This window comes from Pelobates fuscus, chromosome 3 (genome assembly GCF_036172605.1).
Source record: "Pelobates fuscus isolate aPelFus1 chromosome 3, aPelFus1.pri, whole genome shotgun sequence".
In the NCBI taxonomy this organism is placed as follows: domain Eukaryota; kingdom Metazoa; phylum Chordata; class Amphibia; order Anura; family Pelobatidae; genus Pelobates; species Pelobates fuscus.
Genome location: NC_086319.1, coordinates 130,304,606 through 130,327,684, shown reverse-complemented (window position 1 = coordinate 130,327,684; position 23,079 = coordinate 130,304,606). Strand labels below are relative to the sequence as shown.

At 39.8% G+C, this 23,079-nt stretch overlaps 1 protein-coding gene across 2 annotated transcripts in view; it reads left to right on the top strand.

Moving 5' to 3' along the window:
- Positions 1-21,551, top strand: part of SEC24A (SEC24 homolog A, COPII coat complex component) — a 51,042-nt gene extending 29,491 nt beyond the window's left edge. For both annotated transcript variants that reach the window (XM_063447470.1, XM_063447469.1), the window contains exons 6-23: positions 700-884; positions 1,824-1,926; positions 3,108-3,234; positions 3,519-3,628; positions 4,131-4,243; positions 6,012-6,130; positions 6,347-6,402; positions 7,047-7,253; positions 12,617-12,740; positions 12,840-12,998; positions 13,267-13,440; positions 13,914-14,024; positions 15,997-16,172; positions 16,343-16,480; positions 16,876-16,980; positions 17,675-17,767; positions 18,397-18,500; positions 19,429-21,551. In XM_063447470.1, coding sequence (XP_063303540.1) covers positions 700-884; positions 1,824-1,926; positions 3,108-3,234; positions 3,519-3,628; positions 4,131-4,243; positions 6,012-6,130; positions 6,347-6,402; positions 7,047-7,253; positions 12,617-12,740; positions 12,840-12,998; positions 13,267-13,440; positions 13,914-14,024; positions 15,997-16,172; positions 16,343-16,480; positions 16,876-16,980; positions 17,675-17,767; positions 18,397-18,500; positions 19,429-19,543 — 2,319 coding nt within the window. In that variant the 3' untranslated portion in view covers positions 19,544-21,551. The remainder of the gene's footprint in view (positions 1-699; positions 885-1,823; positions 1,927-3,107; positions 3,235-3,518; positions 3,629-4,130; positions 4,244-6,011; positions 6,131-6,346; positions 6,403-7,046; positions 7,254-12,616; positions 12,741-12,839; positions 12,999-13,266; positions 13,441-13,913; positions 14,025-15,996; positions 16,173-16,342; positions 16,481-16,875; positions 16,981-17,674; positions 17,768-18,396; positions 18,501-19,428) is intronic.
- Positions 21,552-23,079: the final 1,528 nt, after the last annotated feature.

Below are 23,079 nucleotides of genomic sequence, written 5' to 3'. Positions count from 1 at the left end.
CGTCCCCCCTCCCTGCTTGCTAGCTGGCCAGGGAGGGGGGCTCCTTCCCTGGTGGTCCAGTGTCATTGGTAGTTCAGTGGGGGGAGAGGGGGGCTGGCAGAGCTGTACTTACCTTTCCTGCAGCTCCTCTCCTCCGCGCGGTCTGTGCAGCTCCCGCTGTCAGCTCCCAGTGTAAGTCTCGCGAGAGCCACGTGCTGAAAAACTCTGCTTATACTCGAGTATATACGGTATATATTATTCATATACATTGTGATTTCGAGGAATTGGGTAGACCTCAAAAGCAGTGTTGTTCAAAACTGAACTCTGACCACCTTCATGTCAGGGTTTGACGAGATATTTTCTGAAACATTAGTATCTAATAAAATGAGTAAGCCATTGGTATACTTATCAATGCTAAAGCAGGGGCACTGTAAAACTATGCCTCTTTAATAGGCTCTGTGAAAAAGCTGAAACTAAGTAAGCTATTTCTGTGAAAGTTTAGTTAATTAATATGGTTATCATTTTCCATTCCTGCGTTATGAAAACTTATCATGTTTGAAAATAGATACATATAGATTTTGAATTACAAATATTTTTCATGTTAATTTTGAGACCTATGGTGATTTCTTTTGGATTTGTTTAGTTTTATCTATGTTTTGGGCTTTTTAAACCACTGTGGTACTGAATTAATAGTTTAATTCCTGCTTGATTTCAAATTAGCCTTCCATGGGAGTCAATGATTTGACATCATCAGTTGGCGGACTAAGCCTTCATCATTCTCAACAGCTGGATGATCTAAGAGCTGTGAATCTTCTACAGGAGAGAAATATATTGCCACAGACTCCTGTGCAAGCACCTACTCCTTGTCTCCAGGAGGACATTCAGAAGCTCAACTGCAGCCCAGAGTGAGATATTGAATGCACATTTTGGAAAATATTTCGGCTTAAAGGAACACGAACTAGCTATATCGTACTACCTATTTAGATATCAGTGTGACACCGCTCCCCCCACCAGTGTGCCTTATTTTACTCAGTGTGGCTGCTCTGCCTATCCAGCTGAGATAATCAGTGCTCATGATCACGTCTATTCCATTGCTTCCTATTTGGGAGGTTAGTGTGCATGTACAGCAAATTACTGCACTGCACCACTCAGCATCTTCTCATTGGCATGCATTGCTTCAATGCACTCTGTGGGGCACATTTAGTGTCTCTCAGTATGTCTGTCTTTAGGCAGCAGTGTTTTCAAGAAATAGGCAGTGTTTACACTGTTGAGGCTTTTAGGGACAGGCTAATTGCCCCAGCTAAATGCAGGCTAATTGCCCCAGAACAACTGCATTAAGCTGTAGTGCTTCTGATGCCTATAGTGTCCCTTTAATGAAAAATATTAGGCCCCACAAAGTCTATGGGGTCTATTCCCTAAAAGCCTATTTTGAGTTTACAACTTCAGGTGACTTAATTTGGCTCAATTCACTAATAATAACTGAATACTACAAAAGTGAGCCATAAAAATTCCTACTGAATTTCCCATTTTAGTGAATAGGATGAGAGTGAAAGTATACTCACACAGCTGTAATTCATATCTTTGTGCCAATGTAACAAAACCCTTTAATGTGTACTTTTCTTAACGAATTGGCTACCGCAATAAACAGATAATGTAATACCAGGGTATTACTCTTGCATCAGTAGCATATTTCAAAAAGGTGTATTTCTTTTATTTATTTTAAGATAAACATTCCCTTATGACCTTTATCTTGGTAAACTAGAACTTTGTTCAATGGTGAACATATAAAATGTGTCTTCAGGAGCAAAATCTGCTTGATAACACTTGTCTTTCCTTCATTAAAGATTATTTCGCTGCACATTGACCAACATCCCTCAGACTCAAGCTTTGTTGAATAAAGCCAAACTTCCCTTGGGGCTTCTTCTCCATCCTTTCAAAGATCTGTCGGTATGAGGACAATTTATATTTTCAAAATTATACTGTTTTTGTCATGTGAAATATACAGTTTACTTTGTTAAACCCTTAAGGACCAAGACAATTGTATATTTTATATTAGGAGCACCCACACTTGTTATATATCATTTTGTTCAGGAGAAATAGGGCTTTCATCTCACATCAAATATGTATATATAAAACATAATTTAAAATGAATACAATCTAAGAAGTGGACGAAATTTTATTTTCGAAGTTCTGTTTTTAACTGTCAATGTCAGTAAGCTTTTACTGCAATTAAGCACACATTTGTATGCTATTCTATGCCACGAGAACAGCAATGTCCCCATATACAGGTTTTATGGTGTTTTGGAAAGTAACAGGGTCAAATATAGAGCTTGCCCAACTCCGTTTTTACATTTGGCAGATTAGTTTGATGGGCCTATGTTGCCTGTGACACTATATGGCAAACCAGGAACACAAATTACCGCCATCATGGCAATCCATTTGCAAAAGTAGACAACCCAGGGTATTCTAAATGGGGTATGTCCAGACTTTGTTAGTAGCCACTTAGTCGCAAAACATCAAATTTAATGTTCCGATTTGTTGTTTTTTTTTTTTTTGTAGGGTGAGTGGGAGGTGGGGGTAGGTTGCAAGGCACTTATGCACTAACCACTTTAAATCTCGTCCTAATGACCAGTCCGAACGGTGTCAACAGGTTAAATTTGTATTTTGGCATCCCTGTAAACTATATAAAAATAAAATTGCCACATCTTACTACTTAATATTGTAATTTTAAACGATAAATCTTAAATCTTTTAAAAAACTTAAAACTGTTTTATTCTCTAGATGTGTAAGCTTGGTGCAAACTTCAATAATAAACATAATAATAGATCTCTGCCATAAGAAAAGGGGCCAATGTGTTTAATGCCTTTCTTTACAAAGCCTTTGTGTGCATAGAACTGTTAAAGGGGGTACATTGGTAGAGCTATATGCCAAGAATATGTTGGTGGTTTTAAAATTTTATGTTACAAAGTGACTTTTCATTACTTTAGTTTAAGCACAAAATACTAATGTAAACACTTGATTACAAGTACTAGGTGTAATGTCATACCTGTGAAGAGAAGTTTGTTTTCTAATGAAACCTATGGATTTTTTTTCTCCCTTTTATCGTAATTGTGATTGTTTTTCCCCAGCAACTACCTGTTGTCACTTCAAGTACAATAGTCAGATGTCGGACCTGTCGGACTTACATAAATCCCTTTGTCACATTTTTGGACCAAAGGCGATGGAAGTGCAACATATGCTACAGAGTAAACGACGGTAAGTTTGGATAAATGTATATTGTTAAATATAGTAATTCAGTCTTTTAGGTTTATTAGAGCTTCTGTAGACAGCAATAATGTAAATTTAAATTGGCGTATAATAGTTATGTTCTGCAAGATTTGTTTGCAAAATCAGTAAACTAACTACTTGGATTTGCTTTGTGGGGGTTTAAGGAAAAGAGATGAGATATTTTAGTTTAAATGCTTTTCACATAGAATTACCAACATGTGCGATATGTAATACTCCATTTCTGTCTTTGCTTTTTGGTTGTGATATTTTAGTTCCTGAAGAGTTTATGTACAATCCTGTAACCAGAGTTTATGGAGAGCCTCATAAAAGGCCAGAAGTCCAGAATGCCACAATTGAGTTTATGGCACCTTCAGAATACATGGTAAGCAGACTTTTAGTGACATTGCTCTTAAATATATACTAATTTTGTGCAAATATGACCAAGTAATCTTTTCAGTACTAATACTGTACTGCTCCTGCAAATGAAACCTTCTGTCTAACTAGAGTTGTAATCAACCTGGCAGCAAAGGGCTTTGCATCAGTACATTTAACTGAAGAGAAATGCATAAGGAGCACAGAGCCAACAGGGCTCATGTTTAAGATGCAAATATAACTTTTGCATATGGTTTAATTTCCACAGGCTACTTTGCGTATTTAAGGTGATATAGCCACATATAGACATAATATAAACTGTATGTGGGCTTTTTAAAGAATCTATATTCGCAAACAAAACTACATAGTTTACTGTTTTTTTTTTTTTTGTTTTTTTTAAGGATTCCTTGTATGATTTGTTTTATATCCCCGTCCCCCTTTAAATGATAACTTCACCTAGTCTACTGAATATTTATATAATTTTGTCTTTTGATTCTGTTTCTTTTTTGTAGTTGCGTCCCCCACAGCCTCCAGTGTATCTGTTCATGTTTGATGTATCTCATAATGCAATAGAGACTGGCTACCTGGACACAGTTTGCAAGACTTTGCTAGACAATCTTGACTGGTAGGTATTTTGAAAAAGGATTGCGTGCTTAATATATAATATAGACCATAAAAAGCCAAACCATGCAATAGATTTTTTTTAAATGGCACTATACATCAATGCAGTTTTATGTTCATTTTGTAGTAGCATAGCATAGTACTCCTGGGACATTTGTTTATTTTTGAGAAAAAAAAAAAAAAACTCTTAAAGGAACATTAGTGTTAGGAATACAAATATGTATTCCTAACACCATAGAACCCTTCTACGTACTTGGGTTACACCCTCCATAAAGGAGATGATTTTACTTACTTTTTCTGCCTTGCAGCTCCGGTCTCTGCATTGGCATCCTCAAAACAGATGATCTCAGCCAATCCAATGCTTTTACATAGTAAAGCATAGGGGAGGAGGCTAGTGTGCATGCAGCAATCAGATGGTTTCCTTGAGACTATCTGAGAGAAATGGCCAATGTTCTGATCCTTTTACTGGATTGATGAAATAAACGTGTCCTCAAGTATAGAACCCAGTGATGTTTTTTTCACTTGTTGACTTTTATGCTTGAATTTTAGGCATTTTGTAAAATTGCAAAATAAGGAAATACTGTATACAGTCTAAAGCTGTTCATTCCTTAAAAATGTCTAGTGAAGGGGTTAAGAGTATTGAAGCAGCTGGAATTAAATCAAAGTGATGTTCTAAGTTGCAATGCCTGGCCTTTAACCTATACATACTACAAGCTTCTATTGCAGTCTTACATGTTGAAAGATGTAGACATATTCTGTTGGATGAAGTCATGAACTCTTTCATGACAAGCGGATGGCAAATCCTGGCAGTCCTAGCAAAGTACATGCCTTCAATAATTAAGTGACTGCTTCACTCCACCAGTGTGTTCTGTATAGGTCCCTAAACATTTCCCAATGCCTTTTTTGCCAATGTCCGTTGAGGAACCACAGTCTACACAGAATCCTTTGAGTTCCACTGGAGGTTTGGAATTCTCAAGACCCGATGTTAAAGGAACACTATAGTCACCTAAATTACTTTAGCTAAATAAAGCAGTTTTAGTGTATAGATCATTCGACTGCAATTTCACTTCTCAATTCACTGTCATTTTGGAGTTAAATCACTTTGTTTCTGTTTATGCAGCCCTAGCCACATCTCCCCTGGCTATGATTGACAGAGCCTGCATGATAAAAACAACTGGTTTCACTTTTAAACAGATGTAATTTACCTTAAATAATTGTATCTCAATCTCTAAATTGAACTTTAATCACATACAGGAGGCTCTTGCAGGGTCTAGCAAGCTATTAACATAGCAGGGGATAAGAAAATCTTAATTAAACAGAACTTGCAATAAAGAAAGCCTAAATAGGGCTCTCCTTACAGGAAGTGTTTATGGAAGGCTGTGCAAGTCACATGCAGGGAGGTGTGACTAGGGTTCATAAACAAAGGGATTTAACTCCTAAATGGCAGAGGATTGAGCAGTGATCTGCAGGGGCATGTTTTATACACCAAAACTTCATTAAGCTAAAGTTGTTCAGGTGACTATAGTGTCCCTTTAACACAGGGGAAATAAGCAAGCACAGGCATTGCACACAGATAATGGAACTATAACATCAACTCTCATTTATCTGACCAAGCATTTTGTCTTGCTCAGCTCTTAGAACATGTTTTTGACATCTTACTAATAATTGCATTTTTTAAAAGAAATTTAAGCTAATTAGAAAAGGTAGTTTTTGGTTTATGTTTGTGGTAAGATTTCTGCTTGATAATTTACCTTCCAAATTACATCCCACAGGCTTCCTGGAAACACGAGGACAAAGATTGGCTTCATCACATTTGATAGCACAATCCATTTCTACAGTCTGCAAGAAGGATTGTCACAGCCTCAGATGTTAGTGGTATCAGATATTGATGGTAAGTATCTCTTTAGTTCATTTTAGAAAAAGAAATTGAGTCCGCCAAAAAATAACTTACTTTTTTTCTTTTTTCTTTTCAATTGAAACTACCTGGACTGTGCTAATTGTCTGACTTTCAGTGAGAAAAACTCACTTTTTTTTCTTTTTAAATGTTATTTCTTTCTGAATGTATTTCCTTCACTGCTAATCAAAACACATTTTTGTCTTATTGCAGATGTTTTCATCCCTATGCCTGAAAATCTGCTGGTAAATTTGAATGAGAGCAAAGAGGTAAGACATTTTGAATGGTAAAGGAATACTATAGGGTCATAAACACAAAAATGTATTCCTGATCCTACAGTGTTAAAAACCCATGCTAGTATCTTTGCCTCCCAATGCTATTGACTCCTTTCATGACAGGCAAAAAGCCTGCAGGGACTGACTATGCTCACCCGAACAACTACATTAAGCTGCCGTTGTTCTGGTTACTATTGTGTCCCTTTACGTTACAAGGTGTCTTCAGCCAACAGGATATGCAGTGTAGTGCTAGTTTAATTAGGAGGAGCTATCATGTTAACCGTGTACTATGCCAATTATTAAAGGGCTGATAATCTTGCTGTTAAACTTCTAAATTATCTTTTGGAATTCTCTCTCCTTAGCTGGCAGTAATTGGAGATTGACTCTTGGTTTTGGTTTGGTTTTATTTGCGAGTGCAAGATGGCATTCAGCTGAAGTGAGAGATGCTGAGCAGGTTACTTGTCTGCTTTAGTCTTTAAGCAGATTGGTATCAAGTCAGAAGTGTACAATAAACATTCTGTGCCAAACTTTGTAACTGGCCGAGAAATTTAGTTGGCTCAGAAATAGTTATTCTGTTTTTAATTCTATTTTTTAAATAAAATTAACCATTTTTTTTATTATTTTTTTATTTTAAACAGCTTGTTCAAGACTTGCTAAAGAACCTGCCACAAATGTTCACAAAGTCAGCAGAAACACAAAGTGCTTTGGGACCTGCATTGCAAGCAGCATACAAACTAACTTCACCCACAGGTGGACGTATATCTGTCTTCCAAACACAAATTCCATCTTTGGGAACAGGAGCATTGAAACCAAGGGAAGAACCAAACCAAAAATCGACTGCAAAGGTATCATTAAAATAGCATAACTTTGCAGACCATGGGGCTTCTTCCTCTGCTCAGCTAAACCAAATTGCCACCTTTAGTCTACAAGTACCTTTGGGTTCTGGGTGAATATTTCCACTTATAACACTAGTTTGCCAACACTTGTATGCTCTTTGTTCGACCTACTTTGATGTTTTCTTTCTAAATGCTTTAAATTGAACTCTTTGTACATGGACTGTAAGCTCGTTTGAGCAGGGTGCTCTTCAACCTATCATTCCTGTAAGTTTTTTTTGTAATTGTCCTATTTATTGTTAAATCCCCCTCTTACAGTATTGTGAAGCGCTACGGAATATGTTGGCGCTATATAAATGCCAAAAATAATAATAATATACAGCCTAAGCTTAAACTCCCCCCCCCACCCCCTCTCCCATCCATGGGTCTGGGAGCTTATATAATTATAAAACCATTACAACTAGGTCACCATATGTATTAATTTAAATTGCATATCACAGTCCTCTGAATATGCAAGCACTTTGGGGGGGTTACATTTGAGTATTTCCTTAGAAAGTGTTACCACATTACAAATGTTTTTAATGCTTGCCAGCACTCTGTGCTTTTGTTACTATATATGTTTTTCTATATCACATCTTCTCTCCTTTCTTTTTTAAAATAAGATTGATCATAAATATCTGGGATCAGTGTAAATATATATTTATTAGAAACCATTTTTTTTTTTTTACACTACTTAAATTATGGAAAACCTTTGTTCTTGCCAGATTGCAGACCTGGTTGTAGCCCTTTTCACTCACTGTGGGGCAATCTGGACTTTCTGTCTGATGTTGCGGGGTAGGCAATAGTCAAAAATGTCTCTCGTGATGTCCGACAGCAGGCGTGAGCGTGCGCCCCCCAGGCGATTGATATACCGGACTGCGGAGACATTGTCCATGCGTAGGAGGATGCAGCCGTTGGATCTGTCTCGGGCCAGGCTGCGGATCGCGAAAGACCCTGCCAGGAGTTCCAGGCAGTTTATGTGCATGGAGAGCTCCTGTGCTGTCCATGTTCCTCCTGTGGAGATGGTCCAGTTGGTGGCGCCCCAGCCCCACAAGCTGGCGTCTGACTCCAGTATGAAGTCTGGGTTATCGCCGAATATGGTCCAGCCACCATGATAGTTCCTCGCGAACTTCCGTCGTCACTGGGATGGATTGATCGTACGTGGGTCTGTGGCGTAGGTATCTCGCCTTGAGGCGTTGCATGGCTCTGTAGTGGAGGGGACCCGGAAATATGGCTTGAATGTAGGCGGAGAGGAGTCCTACGATCCTGGCCAGGTTGCGGGGAGGGATGGAGTCGTGACGGAGTACTCTGCGTATCTCCTTGCGAATAGACGAGATCTTCGAGGCTGGAAGCTTCAGAATGCATGTTGTCGAGTCGATCTCGAAGCCCAGGAATTGTATAGTCTGGGACGGGGTCAATTCCGATTTCTGTTGGTTCACCACGAAGCCCAGAGATTCCAGCAGTGTCACTGCGAGATGAGTGTGTTGACGCAGTCTGCGTTCGTCGGAGCAAAAGAGAAGCAGGTCGTGCAGGTAGATGATGCATCTGATGCCCCTGGATCTCAGGTGGGCCACCACCGGTTTCAGGAGTTTGGTGAAACACCAAGGGGCCGAGCGGAGCCCGAAAGGGAGGCAGGTGAATTGCCATGGACGGTCGTGCCAGAGGAAATTTAGGAGGGTTCGGCAGTCCGGATGCACTGGGACCGACAGGTATGCATCTTTTAGATCGAGTCTGGTGAACCAGTCGTTGCTTCGCAGGAGGTCTCGCAGAAGGTGGATGCCCTCCATCTTGAAGTGGCGGTACACCACATACGCGTTGAGGCCGCATAGGTTGATGACCGGACGGTATTCTCCAGTCTTCTTCCGGACCAGGATAATATTGCTGAATTAACCTCCCCAGTCATAGCCCCTTTGTCCCGAAGTTCGCGGAGTTCCGCGTTGACGAGGTATTGGTCGGAAGATGACATGTGGATGGGGCGATGAGGTTGCGTCTGAATGGGGGTCCCTACTAGGTCTATGACATATCCCTGTACCGTTTGTAGGATCCACTTGTCTGAGGACAGAGCGGCCCAATTCTGGAAAGAATGGGAAATACGGCCCGCGGGGCGGGTGCAAGGTAACAAGGGAGGAATAGGGGTGCTTACCTGTAGCAAAGCGGAAACGTCCGCGGGGTCCACGGCCTCTGGAGAAAGGCTGTTGCCTGTAATCTCGTGTTGGGTAGAATGGTGTCGGTTGAGTGCGGGGGCCTGAAGGCCAGAATCGGCTGGCGGCACGGCCCCGTTGCCGGCCAGCCCTTCCAAAAACTCCTCTGGTGTGGTTGCTCCGGAAGACTCTGCGCATAGAGGGCTGCGCCTTATTAAGTGAAGTGAACATGTTTAAGTTCCTTGAGGAACGGTTCACCAAACCATTTCCCTTGTGCCATGGGGCCCTATTTCCTTTGTGCCAAGCTCTGCCAATTTACCGTTAATACGGTATAACGCTGCTTTCCGTCTCTCAGAAAAGAGTGTTTCCAATGAAACAAAAACACAGTTGTGCCCACTCGTGCACATCGTGTGCCCATTCTCTGATGTCTTCGGCAGAGAAGGAATCGGCTTTGGCAAGGGCGTCATCTGCCAGGTACATAATACGGGCCAGGGGGCCAATGGAGTCCAGCAGGTTATCCTGAGCGCCAAATAGACCTTTCTCTACCCCTCGTTGAGGGTCTCTCCCACTGCGCATCATGAAGGTTGTCATAACCTTGTCAAACTCGGGAGTGTGAGCCACTTTATCCGGCAGGGAAGGGCGTGGGCATTCTGATCTGAGCCGGTTGCGGACCTCTTTCTCCAGGGGTTCGCGGAGCCAGAGGTGCATGAACCTGGAGAGGTGTTCTGGGGGAGACCAGTCTCCCGATCTGGGGTGGCGTATGTTGCGGGGATCAAACATCGCCTGACCCGAAGGGTCTAAAATGGTGTCCGAATCAAGAGAATGCTCTGCGTCCGCAGTGTCCTCAGTACCCCCTGTCTGGGCCGCACCCAGGAGTGTCTCCCGCATGAGAGCGGAGACAGATTTCTCGTCCGAACCCCAAGCGTCGTAGTCTGAGTCAGAAACGTCAGCTTGCCATTCGTCTAGCACTGACATGGAATGGGAAGGACCTTGCTCTTCGTCCGAAGAGTAATCCTGACGCGGGGCCGGGGTACTTGCTTTGGCAGATTTGCGCTTGGCAGGTGCCTTACCCTTGAGTGACTTGGGTGCCTGATCTTCGCCTTTCTCGTGGCGTTTCTTAGGGCGGGAATCATCCCTGGTCTGATAGTCGGACATATCCGAATCCGACTCGTGGCGTGGTCGCCTGTGGGTAGGCTTTGGGTACATCTGTAGTGCGTGCCTTCCCCACAGAAACAGCAACAGCTGCATTGATCATTGCTTGGAAGTCCACAGGGACGTTCTGGGAGTCTTCCATGATAAGGGTAGGCTGATATACGTCACAAATAGGCACAGTATAAATGGGGGCACACAGGGTCAGTTGATGTGGTATTTGTGGTGGGTAACACCCCCCCCCCCCCCCCCCCCCAGCATAAACCCCAGCAGGGTATAGTTGATGACCTTATAAAACTGGGGCTCACCCAGTTAGAGAGAACTGCAACAGCTAGTCTCCCAATAAGCAGTGTGGTACTAAAGTACTTATAATGGGGGCTCACCCCTGTTGCACAGGGTTGGGACCCTTAAGTGCAGGTCACAATATTAAACAGGCAGCAGCACTAACCTGACTGACCCAGCCACAGAGCATAGGTTTGCAGTGTAGGTAATCCTGTCACTCACAGAGATGATATTCACACCAGGGCTTAAATCCAGCACAAAGCAGGTGGTAGGCAGCTAAGACTGCAAGCACGGAGTCTCTATGGAGATCCACGCGGTAAAACAAGATGGGCGCGTGAATCTCGCGGTATCCGCGATCCAAAATGGCGGCCGCGAGTGTAGCCCGCAAGCCGGGGACTAAGTTTCAGCCCGGCGTGAAAATGATCGCAATCAATTCCGGTCGCGAGGAGGGAGCCCAGGAGGGCACCCCAAGGTAGAAAAAACGGGGGAAAGCCTGAGGTGAGCCCAGGGAGCCCCAGGGCCGGTAGAGGGGCAGGGAAGGGGAGGAGAGAACCCAAAGGCTAACCCTTTCCCACAGCCCAGAGAAATAGAAATATATGTACTAGAATACAATTAAAAACAATACGTGGATAAACTTAAAGGTATATGTAATGGTAGAAGTAAACTAAACAGACTAATAACAATGAATGAAAAAGGGGGCTTTGGAGGAGCCAAATAGTCTGACCTGTCTGTGATGGAGCAGTTAAGAAAGAGGAAGTGTACAGGCAGCATGACCCTTATATACACTATGCTGCTCAGTGATTTAATATTACTCTTTACGTTTTTCTTTACTGCTGTGGAGTTTAGTAAAGAGAGTTAATGCAAAATAGGAAGCCTCCTGTCATGTTATAAAATTAAGGGCCTTTGGAGGAGGATTTATATTATTTGTAGACTTTCCAATGACCCTTTGCTCCTGCCCGGCTACTTTGCATTAAACAACTTTTCTGATTTAAGCTGTGTAGTAACAACCAAGTGGACACTTGGTTGTTATGCAGTACCATTAACATGGCATAGCAGAGCTTTTCAGTCTGTCTCCCGATGGGAGATTAGGCAAGTCAAAAGAATGTGCAGGGTCTTTTGGCTCAGGGTGGTTAGGACCCTGGACAGTGGAACTTTATTTGAAATCTATATGTATATTATTGTTTTTTTTTTTTTTTATTATTATTATTATTATTATTACCAGTCATATGTGACAGAGAAGGGTGGATCCTGGTTTGTTCCTGGGTGTGCCTCCTCTCCTGTCAAATTCCCGGGTCCTTGTGTTATAGCTACCTTTGCATTGCCTTTGTAGATTTCTCTCTTCTGTCCCCTTCCTCCCTCTTCCTTCCTTCCTTCCTTTTTTTTTCCTTTTCTCACACTTCTTTCCTTTCCCCTCTAACCCCTCCGACTTTACCTATTTAATTTTACACATTGGTCCCATTACGGACTCTGAGCTTTTTCCTTTTAAAGCTTTGCCATCAGGATTCTTTTGATCGCTCTTGGTTATCAATTATTAATTGTATGTTTTCTCTTTTTTTTTAATATATATATTTCTTGCTTCTTACTTTTCTTTTCTTATTGATGGTCAAGTGTGATGTCGGTTCTGAAATATTGTGTTGCTCCTGCTGAAACTCCTGAATTTGCTGATTCTCCTGTTCTACACTTGAGTTTATGTAACTTCTGATATTGGGGATGTCAATGAGTTTCTGATTTTAGCAAGTTAATCTAAATGTAAAAAAATTTCAGGAAATTCATAATCTGACACCGGCAACTGATTTCTACAAGAAACTGGCTTTGGATTGTTCAGGGCAGCAGATTGCTGTTGACCTTTTCCTCTTAAGCGGTCGATACTCTGATTTGGCTTCACTCGGTAAGTTAAAGAGTAGAAGTGTTGTTGTCTCTTGGATGCTAAAAATGTTCCTTTGTAGGTTTGCGTTATTATGATATTTATAACCTTTTCTTTGTTTAGGTTGCATTTCTAGATATTCAGCTGGGAGCGTGTTTTATTATCGTGCCTACCACCATCAACGCAATCCTGTACAAGTAGAAAAACTTCAGAAAGAGCTTAAACGTTACCTTACACGGAAGATTGGTTTTGAGGCGGTCATGAGGATAAGGTGCACTAAAGGTTCGCATTATTTTCTCAGTTGTTTAAAAATAAACCAATAGTCTATTATCTAATTCTCAAGCATAGGATAAGCAGTTCATGAAAAGCCACTACTGATAGACTGTTTTTAGGTAAAACTATATTTTTAGGTAAAACTATAAGCACGTGGTGTTCTTGTATTGGTTGATTTTGTTCAATAGATCCAAATGTAAGTTAAGTAATAATTTGTTTATAATTGCTACCATGTCAGATAATGTGTACCCCCTGACTTTCTCTTCTCCCTTTTCAGGCCTTTCCATCCATACTTTCCATGGGAACTTCTTTGTCCGATCCACAGATCTGCTGTCTCTCCCAAATGTCAATCCTGATGCAGGATATGCCGTACAAATGTCAGTGGAGGAAAATCTGACCGACACGCCTGTGGTGTCTTTCCAGTCTGCTCTCTTATACACCTCCAGCAAAGGTTATAAAATCTCTTTCTAATACAAAAGCAATCATTAGTGGATTGAGACCATAGAACCGACCAATGTAAAAAAAAAAGTCATTTTATACCCTAAAATGCTTATATACTAGTGAATCAATGTTCCACGCTGGATTTATGTTTCAATCCCACCCTTAAAATATTGCTATAAGACTATTCTATTAATAGTCTCCCGAAGTCTGAAAATAAGGGAGGAATGTACAGAAGTGCAAATAATGAAAATGGAAGATACAATTAGCCATTTTAAATACAGATGCCCTGTATCAATGTACAATGCAATTCATAATAAATACCTTGGGAGAGAACAAAATGACTGTTAGAAAAAGAGTTGAAAGAAATGTAGGGGATCAACAAATCGTATCTTTGTCTAGGGTAACCAAATCCTTGCTACGCTACTAATATTTGTGACTTTGTATATACCGAGCCATTGCCCAATTCCAAATGTTCCTTTTCAGGTGAGAGAAGGATTCGTGTGCACACCATGTGCCTACCTGTTGTTCCAGCGCTATCAGATATCTATGCAGGGGCTGATGTACAAGCCGTAACAGGACTTTTGGCAAATATGGGTATGCATTAAGAAAGAAAACCTGCATTGTGTACATATTTCATTTATCACAAATAATGATCATGTTTGTTTGAATACAAGCATGTCTGTACAATATTTACTACAGACTAAACAATGTATATACTGCTAACTTTGAGCTAAATCAAGTTTGAGCTATGTGATTTTTGTTTTTGTTTTTTGCATGCTTTTTTGTGCTGTAAATTCCTTGTAATCCATGTAATTTGATCTGATTTGTTGGGTCTTCCCAAATATAAATAGTTTGTTATTCTAACAGGGCGTTTTCTTTAGATTTCTAATACATTTTCCTTTCGCTAATATTTTCAATCTATAACATGAGATACAGATCACAGCAAATTTAACTGTATATTTCTTGTAGCATTATTAAATGGTTTAAAATTTCCACTAACCATTAGCAATTAGAAATTCATCCCTTGTTAGTATGCTAAGGATAATTGAGGCTTACAGTGGCAAGTAACTTTTAAAGCCCGGCTAACAGTGCAGGATTTGCAATTTTAAGTCATGCACTGAGCACCATAATAAATACAGCTGTATGTAATGGTTAAAACGTCTGTTTAAACTTCAGAATACTTCCATTTTAGGAAACTAACTGAATATTGCAGAGCGGCGTTTTGTCATGCCTGCGCGATAGCCTCCCAATGCTTTCCTTATGGGAAAGCATTGGATTTGCTGAGATTATAAAGTTTGAGTTCAAACAAGGGGGTGGAGCATGGATGGGGTCAGCTGCGACCAGACAGATGCGGCGCTGGAAAATGGTGAGTGTGGCAGACCACCTGGCACTCCGACTGGATGCCTTCGCCAATCGCGCTTCCTAGTTATCGTGCAGTACCATAACGGCGGCCACCCAGACGAACACTTAGAACACTGCTGGCAGAATTGTTAGAAGGTGTCCATAATGTTTAACAAGCTCCCGGGTGGTCTTTAGTTTATGGTTCGGTTCCCAAAAAGCACAGGGAACCCAAACGAACTGAGTCTTTCAAAATGTATTTAGCAGTTCTTTTTGCAGGGCCCATAGTCCTGGGGCAAGAGGCTGTCAAGCAGGCTCCTCCAGGAGCCCGTGGCGAGTTTACGTTTGCCACAGTGAGTAAATCACGTTTTTAACCAGAGGTGTGGGGGCAGAAGCCTAAACTGCTATTTAGACCTGTAGTGTCAGGAATACACGTTTGTATTCCTGACAGTATAGTGTTCTTTTAACCCTATTATATGTGTGTTTTGGTTTATACCTGATTTCAGCAGACTGAGAAGTGGGCATTCTAAAACTTTTATTTAGTTGTGGATGAGAGTTGTGCAAAGCAACAGATAAGAGCCTTTATGGCATCTGACCCCTCTTTCTTTCTGTTCCACCAACTGGTCCTTCATTGCTCCAAATAAAACTACAAACTGAAAATGAAACAAAAAAAAAATGCAAGCTGTGGGGAAGGATAATTACTTTAATTCAGACTAGGTTAGTGACAGTCAAGGGTATCCAAGAACCCTATTTATTGCTGAAAGAAACACTAGCGTTAAGAATAAAAATATGTATTAGTCCTGCTACCTGCCTAGTGGTCATGTGCGACAAAACGTTGCGCTGCACCAATCAAATGCTGTTCTGTTACATAGTTTAACTCGGTTATAGCAGAGGAAGCATCTGAGGAAGACAGAACAGCAATATATTTTACATTGCAAGCCTATAAAGACAGGGGCACCAAGACAGCTTCATTGACAGCCTTTGTTGTCCCTTTAGGGATAATGTGACTTGACATAGGCTGTTGGAAAGAGATTTACCTAAAGGGAGCATTGGCACTTCGTTTCAGAGCAAAAACAATACAACATATTACTAAAGCAAGGAGCGGTCAAATGCGTTAAGGTTGTGTTTGTTGCCAGAGTTTTCTTTAATAATTCTTAGTCTCTTGGACCGAATTCAAAGATATGTTGAGTAGTAAATGTCTTTTTTTTTTTTTATTAATTTTTTATAGCTGTTGATCGATCCATTTCTTCAAGCTTGAGTGATGCGCGTGATGCTTTAGTAAATGCTGCAATCGATTCCCTTGGTGCATATCGAAGTTCAGTGTTAACTGTTCAGCAGCCTGGCCTTTTGGCCCCTCGCTGTTTGCGTCTCTTTCCAATGTTTGTTTTGGCTCTTTTGAAACAGGTTAGTAGGATCTGTATTTCTCTTGTTACATAGTCTTGTAAGTACATTTCTAAAATATATTGATATTTACATGAAAATTAAAGTGTGCATTTATATATAACATTTGTATATAACATGCATGTTATATATTGGTCTCCAATTCTTGATAACTGTTTATTTCTTTACTTTAGAAAGCATTCCAGACTGGGACAAATGCAAGTTTGGATGAGAGAACGTTTGCCATGTGTCAGATTAAGAGCCAGCCATTGGCATACATCATGCTCATGATCCACCCAAATTTATACAGAGTCGATAATCTGACAGATGAGGTTTGTCATTTTTTTTTTTTTTTAATGTATATCTGTTGTGTTTGAATTGTGTCTGATTTCAACAGACATGGAAAAAAAGTCACGGAAAAATCCTTGAGAGACAAAGTTTGTCGGTGTTTGTGAAAACCTACTATCTAATACATTTGGTTAGAAATGTTTTGTTTAGCTTAAATAAAGATGAAAATATTTGTGTCGTTTTCTTTCACACTTTCTATTTCCTTTAGTATTTCTTCATAAAGGTGAAAATAAGTGATGTAGAGAGAGACATTTTAAGAAAAACGAAATGTTTTTTTGTAGATCGTTGTTTGCTAATTTAGCTTTTAAAAATATTAGTTGTGCATACTTTCTGTCATCACCTTACAACTAATATTTACTTAAATGTTTTTCTTACCCAGGGAGCTCTTAATATCAATGATAGGACAATACCCCAACCACCCATTCTCCAGCTCTCTGTAGAGAAACTAAATAGAGATGGTGCTTACCTGATGGATGCTGGCACTGTAAGTACATGCATAATAACGCTACAGTTGAGTCAACATGAGGGCATGGGGAGGCTGGAGAACCACCCATAGCTGAAAGGCCTGCCCAAAAATGCAGTCTGACCAAGATTATAGTAAATAGGTTTATAAACATTTATTACATACTTTGGCAGGCAGGTTGAAAAATAACATGTAAGATCTAAATTAATGTTGTGCTATTTCTCCAGCCAAGTTCCTGTACATTGTGCACTTTTAATTTGGGAAAGGTAAAATGGAGCATATATTACAGAGGAGGTTACCCACTATAATAAGAGAAGCTTCAGGTGGCTGATCATAGTTTCAATGGTGGGGACTTAGGAAAGACTAAGAGACAAGATGAAGAAGGGGGGGACAATGACAGAAAGATTAACACTTAATGAAAATAAGTTTTTGTTTTTTTTTTTTGTTTGTTTGTTTTGGTTTTTTTTTTTTTTAAGTCCCCATGTGGGTGCAATTGCCTACTTAGTGTAATTTATATGGTTACAATTTCCAGATAAATTTATTTTACATTACTTTAATGAACACGAATCAAGTTTTAGATATAGTGAGGGAAATTACAAATAACTGCTCACAATTCAAAATTTAAAGTGGAGAAATGAGTCCGTCACTGTTGAAAGCAGTGTCCATGTATTCACTGTCTGTAAAAAAAAATAATGTAATTTAATGTATTCTTCAGGTTTTGTTGTTGTGGGTTGGACGCAACTGCAGCCAGAACTTCTTCATGCAAGTTCTTGGAGTCTCTAATTATGGCTCAATGGCCCAAGAAATGGTGAGAATTTTTTATTTTGCAGCGAAGTACAAGGTTTGCTATTACAGTAGAACGGTTCGTTCCCAGGATTTTGTACTACTATCTTTCGCTATTACAGTAGAACTGTCCGTTCCCAGGATTTTGTACCATTCCCTTCTCCATTTTCCAAATTTCCTGATTAAACAAATACCCCTGTATTTTCTATTTGGCCTGTATTTCAGTCACTGCCATCATGTAATTCACATCTCCTAGTCAAAATGAATAATAAAAAAAAAATATTTAGCAAATGTGTTTTTCTGAATAAATGTTTGTGAAACTCACACTTCTGTATTTAGCTTTATCCAGTAACTGATTCCTCAAGTTGGGCTCCCTGTCGGGCATTGTTCTCAATGTTCCCCTTTTCTCTCATGTCATATTATCATTTGCATTGTTTGCCATGGCTGGTTTAACCCCTTAAGGACCAAACTTCTGGAATAAAAGGGAATCATGACATGTCACACATGGCATGTGTCCTTAAGGGGTTAAAGGGTTTCAGTCCTTTTTAAGAAAGTGAAAATGTTAATGCTGGCAATTTTCAGTATATTGTTTTGAAAGTTGGCAGCAAGCTAGTTTCTGTAAAAATTGTAATGTGCCTTTTCTTCCTGTGATAGAACCAGCTGCCTGAACTTGATACAGCTGAATCTTCCAGAGCTGTAGCTTTTATCTCTTGGCTTCGAGAGCAGAGACCTTTTTTCCCGACATTACATATAATCCGGTAAGTGAAGTAATTTCTGGATTGGCACTACATTTGTGTTAATTTTATAGTTTTTTTTTTTTACATATAATCACTGGGTACATTACAAGTGTCTGGTTTACATTATTGGATTTTTTTCAAATGCAGATTTGACCTACATAACATATTCCCTGTAGTAGTAATAACAATACCATCTTAAAAATTTAATCTGGGATTTTAGCTCATATTTTATATCATGCCCTCTGCCTGGTCAAAATAACTGTTGCCTTGTTGGGCAGTATACGTTTTCTGGAGGGGGCCCTTCATCATTTGTTACCTTTTGCCCTTGGACTTTCCCACTCTTCCCTTGGTGGTGAAAGAAAGGAGTGACCTCTGGGGAAAGGTGTGGGAACATGTACCATAATGTATTAATACATTATGTATCGGGTCTCCTCTAAAACTTGATTTATCTGGATACATTATCTTATTGTCAGGAAGACGTATACCAACAAAGATGTAAAGGGTGGCTGCTAAAGTGGTGCAAGGTTTGTGCAATACAGTTTGAGAATGTTGACATGATACATATATATCTTATCTCTCTAGAGATTTGAGTAGTGGTTTCTATACAGGACGACATAATTGGAGGTTGTACTAAATGCATGATGTAGTCATCCAGCAGTGGAAGCAGAGCCAAATTCAGTTGAAGAGCTAAAAAAAAAAAAAAACGTTTTTTTTATGATACACACAAGTATCCTAAATTTAGGAGGGAAAATTCCTGTACTTACATTGACAGATTTTATGGGCCAACTGACTTTTGTCTGCCATTTAAATCTGTTTCTATGCAAGTCTATCACATTTATAATGATGGATTTCATAACAAATTGTTTGTTATCGTAATAAACTATGTCTTGTACTTGGATTGTGCATTTCACGAATTAAGCTTTTTATTTACTTATTTATTTTTATGCAGGGATGAAAGTCCACTGAAAACTACATTTCTCCAGAACATGATAGAAGACCGAACAGAATCTGCCTTATCATATTATGAATTTCTCCTCCACATCCAGCAGCAAGTGAACAAGTAACACTGCACAGAGCCAACTGCAAGATATCCCTCCAGCAGTACCATACTGCGTAGTCTACATAATGCCTCTTCCGCAATGTTTGTGGGCAATATGCGTTAAAATGTGCATACACTGTGATTTCAACAACAAAAATTATCTAATGAGATGACTCTTTGGGGACTGGAATGTGCTAGCACACACATTGTAATTTTAAATGAGATTTAAAGCAAAATAAACAATCAAAAAACCCTTTACCAAATACTCATCTGAATTTCTAGCAAGTTCCCCCATGTTTGCCAGATGGGTATGTAACACTACGCAGCAGTCTTCACTGGCACCAAAGGGTTCTCACAATATTCAGGAGGTGATGAGATGTTCATAAAATAAAGTTAGTTCTTTTTTTTTTTTTTAACTGAATATTTTTGTTTGCCATTATCCATTTTTTTTTTGCTGCTAGTTTTACAGTCCTCAATTGTAAGCAGTTAAAATTTATCTAAACTGATTATTTCATAGATTGGCCAAGATAACTGTTTATAAAACCAGAAGTTTATCCTTTGTAACGGTCTATAGATCTCTCTTCACCTTAGGACCAAAGTGAGGAAAAGGCTGATAGGAACTTAATGAAGAAAACACGGGTGCATCAACCTATTCTTACTGGCAACATCTCTGTGGAGCAGTTCTTGCTTTGAACAAATATGCTGACTAAGGAGATTATTGTGTATTGCTTTTTTTTTTTTTTTTTGCCATTCGGGGACATTGGAATTATTTGATTTTACCAGCTTATAAATCAGCGACATAAATGATGATATATTTCATTTTAGACAAACTAGAATAGGAGGAAACCTTTTTATATAGTAATGATAAGAACCAATAAAAATGAGCATAGTATTTTAGAGAATACATCATACCTGAAAACGTGGTGGCCATGGACTCCCCTTTTCTTGAGTGATGAGTTCCAACCTCTCACATTTCAGCACTCGTTCAAAAGTAAGTGGAAACAACCATAAAATCTGCACACTTGGTGGTGGAGCTAAATACAAAGTTGAACTAGAGCTGAAACTTCTTTGTTTTAACCACCCCCACCCCGTGGTTGATTTTAGAGTAAACAAAGGTAATACCTAGGCATGCGTTATCATGGGTTTTTGGGGTTTTTTTTGCATTGTTTTTTTTTCTCCACCCAGAAGACTCCTCTCTCTCAATCCATAACTTACATACTGTGGTTCACAAAATGCATTTTTAATGCAGTTGTTTTCCATACACGAAGTTGATAGTTTTATTTAGAACCAATGACCAGCAAGATTTTGGAGCTAGGGGTGTGATTGCTAAAGAAAATAACTTATTGTTTTGATTCTTGTTCTTATCTGGAAGAAAAATCCATTTTCAGGAAAGACAGAATTATAAAATTAATAAAGTAGAGACTAAATGTAATTTATTCATTAAACATTTTTACTTCTTTGGTCCTGTATGGAAGTGCACCTTTAATTGTGTTGCATTGATCGGCTCCATAAAAGATGGAATGGTTTAGACTGCTTTGCTATGCAACAAGTCTTTCTGCCGTCCCTGTGTGTTAAAAGCTGGCACAAGTTTCTATATTAATAACTCTAATTTATTGTGATGTAAACAGAACAAAATGTGTGTAATAACCTGATATAGATTTTCTTGTTTTAATAAAAGGCACCTTTTATTCTGGGATTTCATGTTAATAAAGTTTTTAAAGATTAATGTTTCTCCCTTTGGGGTTTATTTCCTAAACCAGGAATTGTGGAGGATGGACAGGGGATTTGTAAATCATGATATTAAATATCAATGCTGGTGGGGAGGGTGGGTGGAGGGGGGAAGAATTTTGGCATAAGCCTATACCATTCCCTTCTCCATTTTCCAAATTTCCTGATTAAACAAATACCCCTGTATCTTCTATTTGGCCATTATAAGTTTTATAACAAATATATATTTTTTTCAGTCACTGCCATCATGTAATTCACATCTCCTAGTGAAAATGAATAAATAAAATCACAGAATTGTAATCTCATACTGCAACATCTCTTCTTTTGATAGATAAATTCAATTTCAAAGACACATTTTCTTTCAATGCTATTGGTAATCACGTCAGGGGCCTATTGAGTTGACGTACAATGCTGTAATTCTCAAAGCTGTAGAAATTCTGTATCCATTAAAACAAGGATAGCTCTTCAATACTTAAAAAAAAAAAAGAGATATATAGATATATCTCTCAATGAAGGTTTCTTTTCATCGTTTCTCACCACACAATTTCAAAACCTTTTTATATTGTAGTTTCTTTGAATTAAACTGCTCTGTGACTACTTCTGTAGAATCATCCTTTAGGATGCACAGCCCCTTTTTGACAGCCCCGATGGAGTACTGCTCAGGGCCTGTGTCTGGTTCGGATCAGGCTACCTGACGTTCTCAACCTGGACAGTCCCTGTTTCGGAGGGTTGAAGCTCCGCTCCCCTTTTTTTCGCTATATCTATTCTCTGGAGTCAGCTGTCATTAGCGAAGGGACTTTACGTTCTATCTTCGTATTAGACAACGCTATAAAATCACGGAACTCCTTCATATGGATACCTAGACTTCAGACCTCGAATTCAAATACCTGGGTCCCTTGGCCTAAGGCCTACTCTTGAAAATAAAATTCTTCTGACAGTCAGGAATACAGGGACCTAGATGCTTCACTCTATTATACTCTATCTTTGGTGTGACGTGCATACCACAAGTCCCTCCACTGGCTTTTGGCAGGGCTGGACTGAAGCAGGATCGTACATGCAGTTATTCAGATTATTCCACTCTCTCCCTAATCAGTCGACCAACCCACGGACAGACATCCTGATCCAGACCCGCTTACCAAGGCCCGATTCTGTTTTTTCCAACCTGCCTACTCTTCGAACCACTTTCGACTCCTTTGCGGTCCACAATGCGACTACTTCATGTGACGACTCTTCTTCGTTTATGCAGGTCCCAATTACCCCATGGATCCGGACCACTTATCACTCCCAGAGTAGTCGATCCTCATTTCGCCACACAAATTCAGTTTTTGGAACCCTGATTGGACGCTCCCTTGGGAGTACTTTGCCTACCACAGTAGCAGGTTCCGCAGTCCAATTGGAGTACTGGAAACACCTAATATACGACTAGATTTTTCCCACACTATTGCCAGCGTAGTAGATTAATCCGCAAATGAGACCACTCACTGCGTAGGTAATGAGGGAACGAAAATACCCTATTCGGTCCTGTTACGGAATTAGTGGTGGACTCAGACGCATTGCTTGAGGTTGGAGAGTTGCTTACACGACCACATCACCTGGTGACCCTGGCACGATCGGAGGAGCCATCTTCCACATCAAGGGTCGAGACCTGGTGGCAGTTTTTTCTCGCGGTTCCAAGTCCGCCAATGATCTTTAGAATTTTGCACCTGCAGAAAAATGGTTAATATGGCAGGTTTGCAGTTCATGGACCATCTTCTAGGAAACAGGTCGCAACCCCACAGTATCATCGACTGTTCCCAGTGACCCATAAATAAGTTGGCATAGGATGGAGCAAAA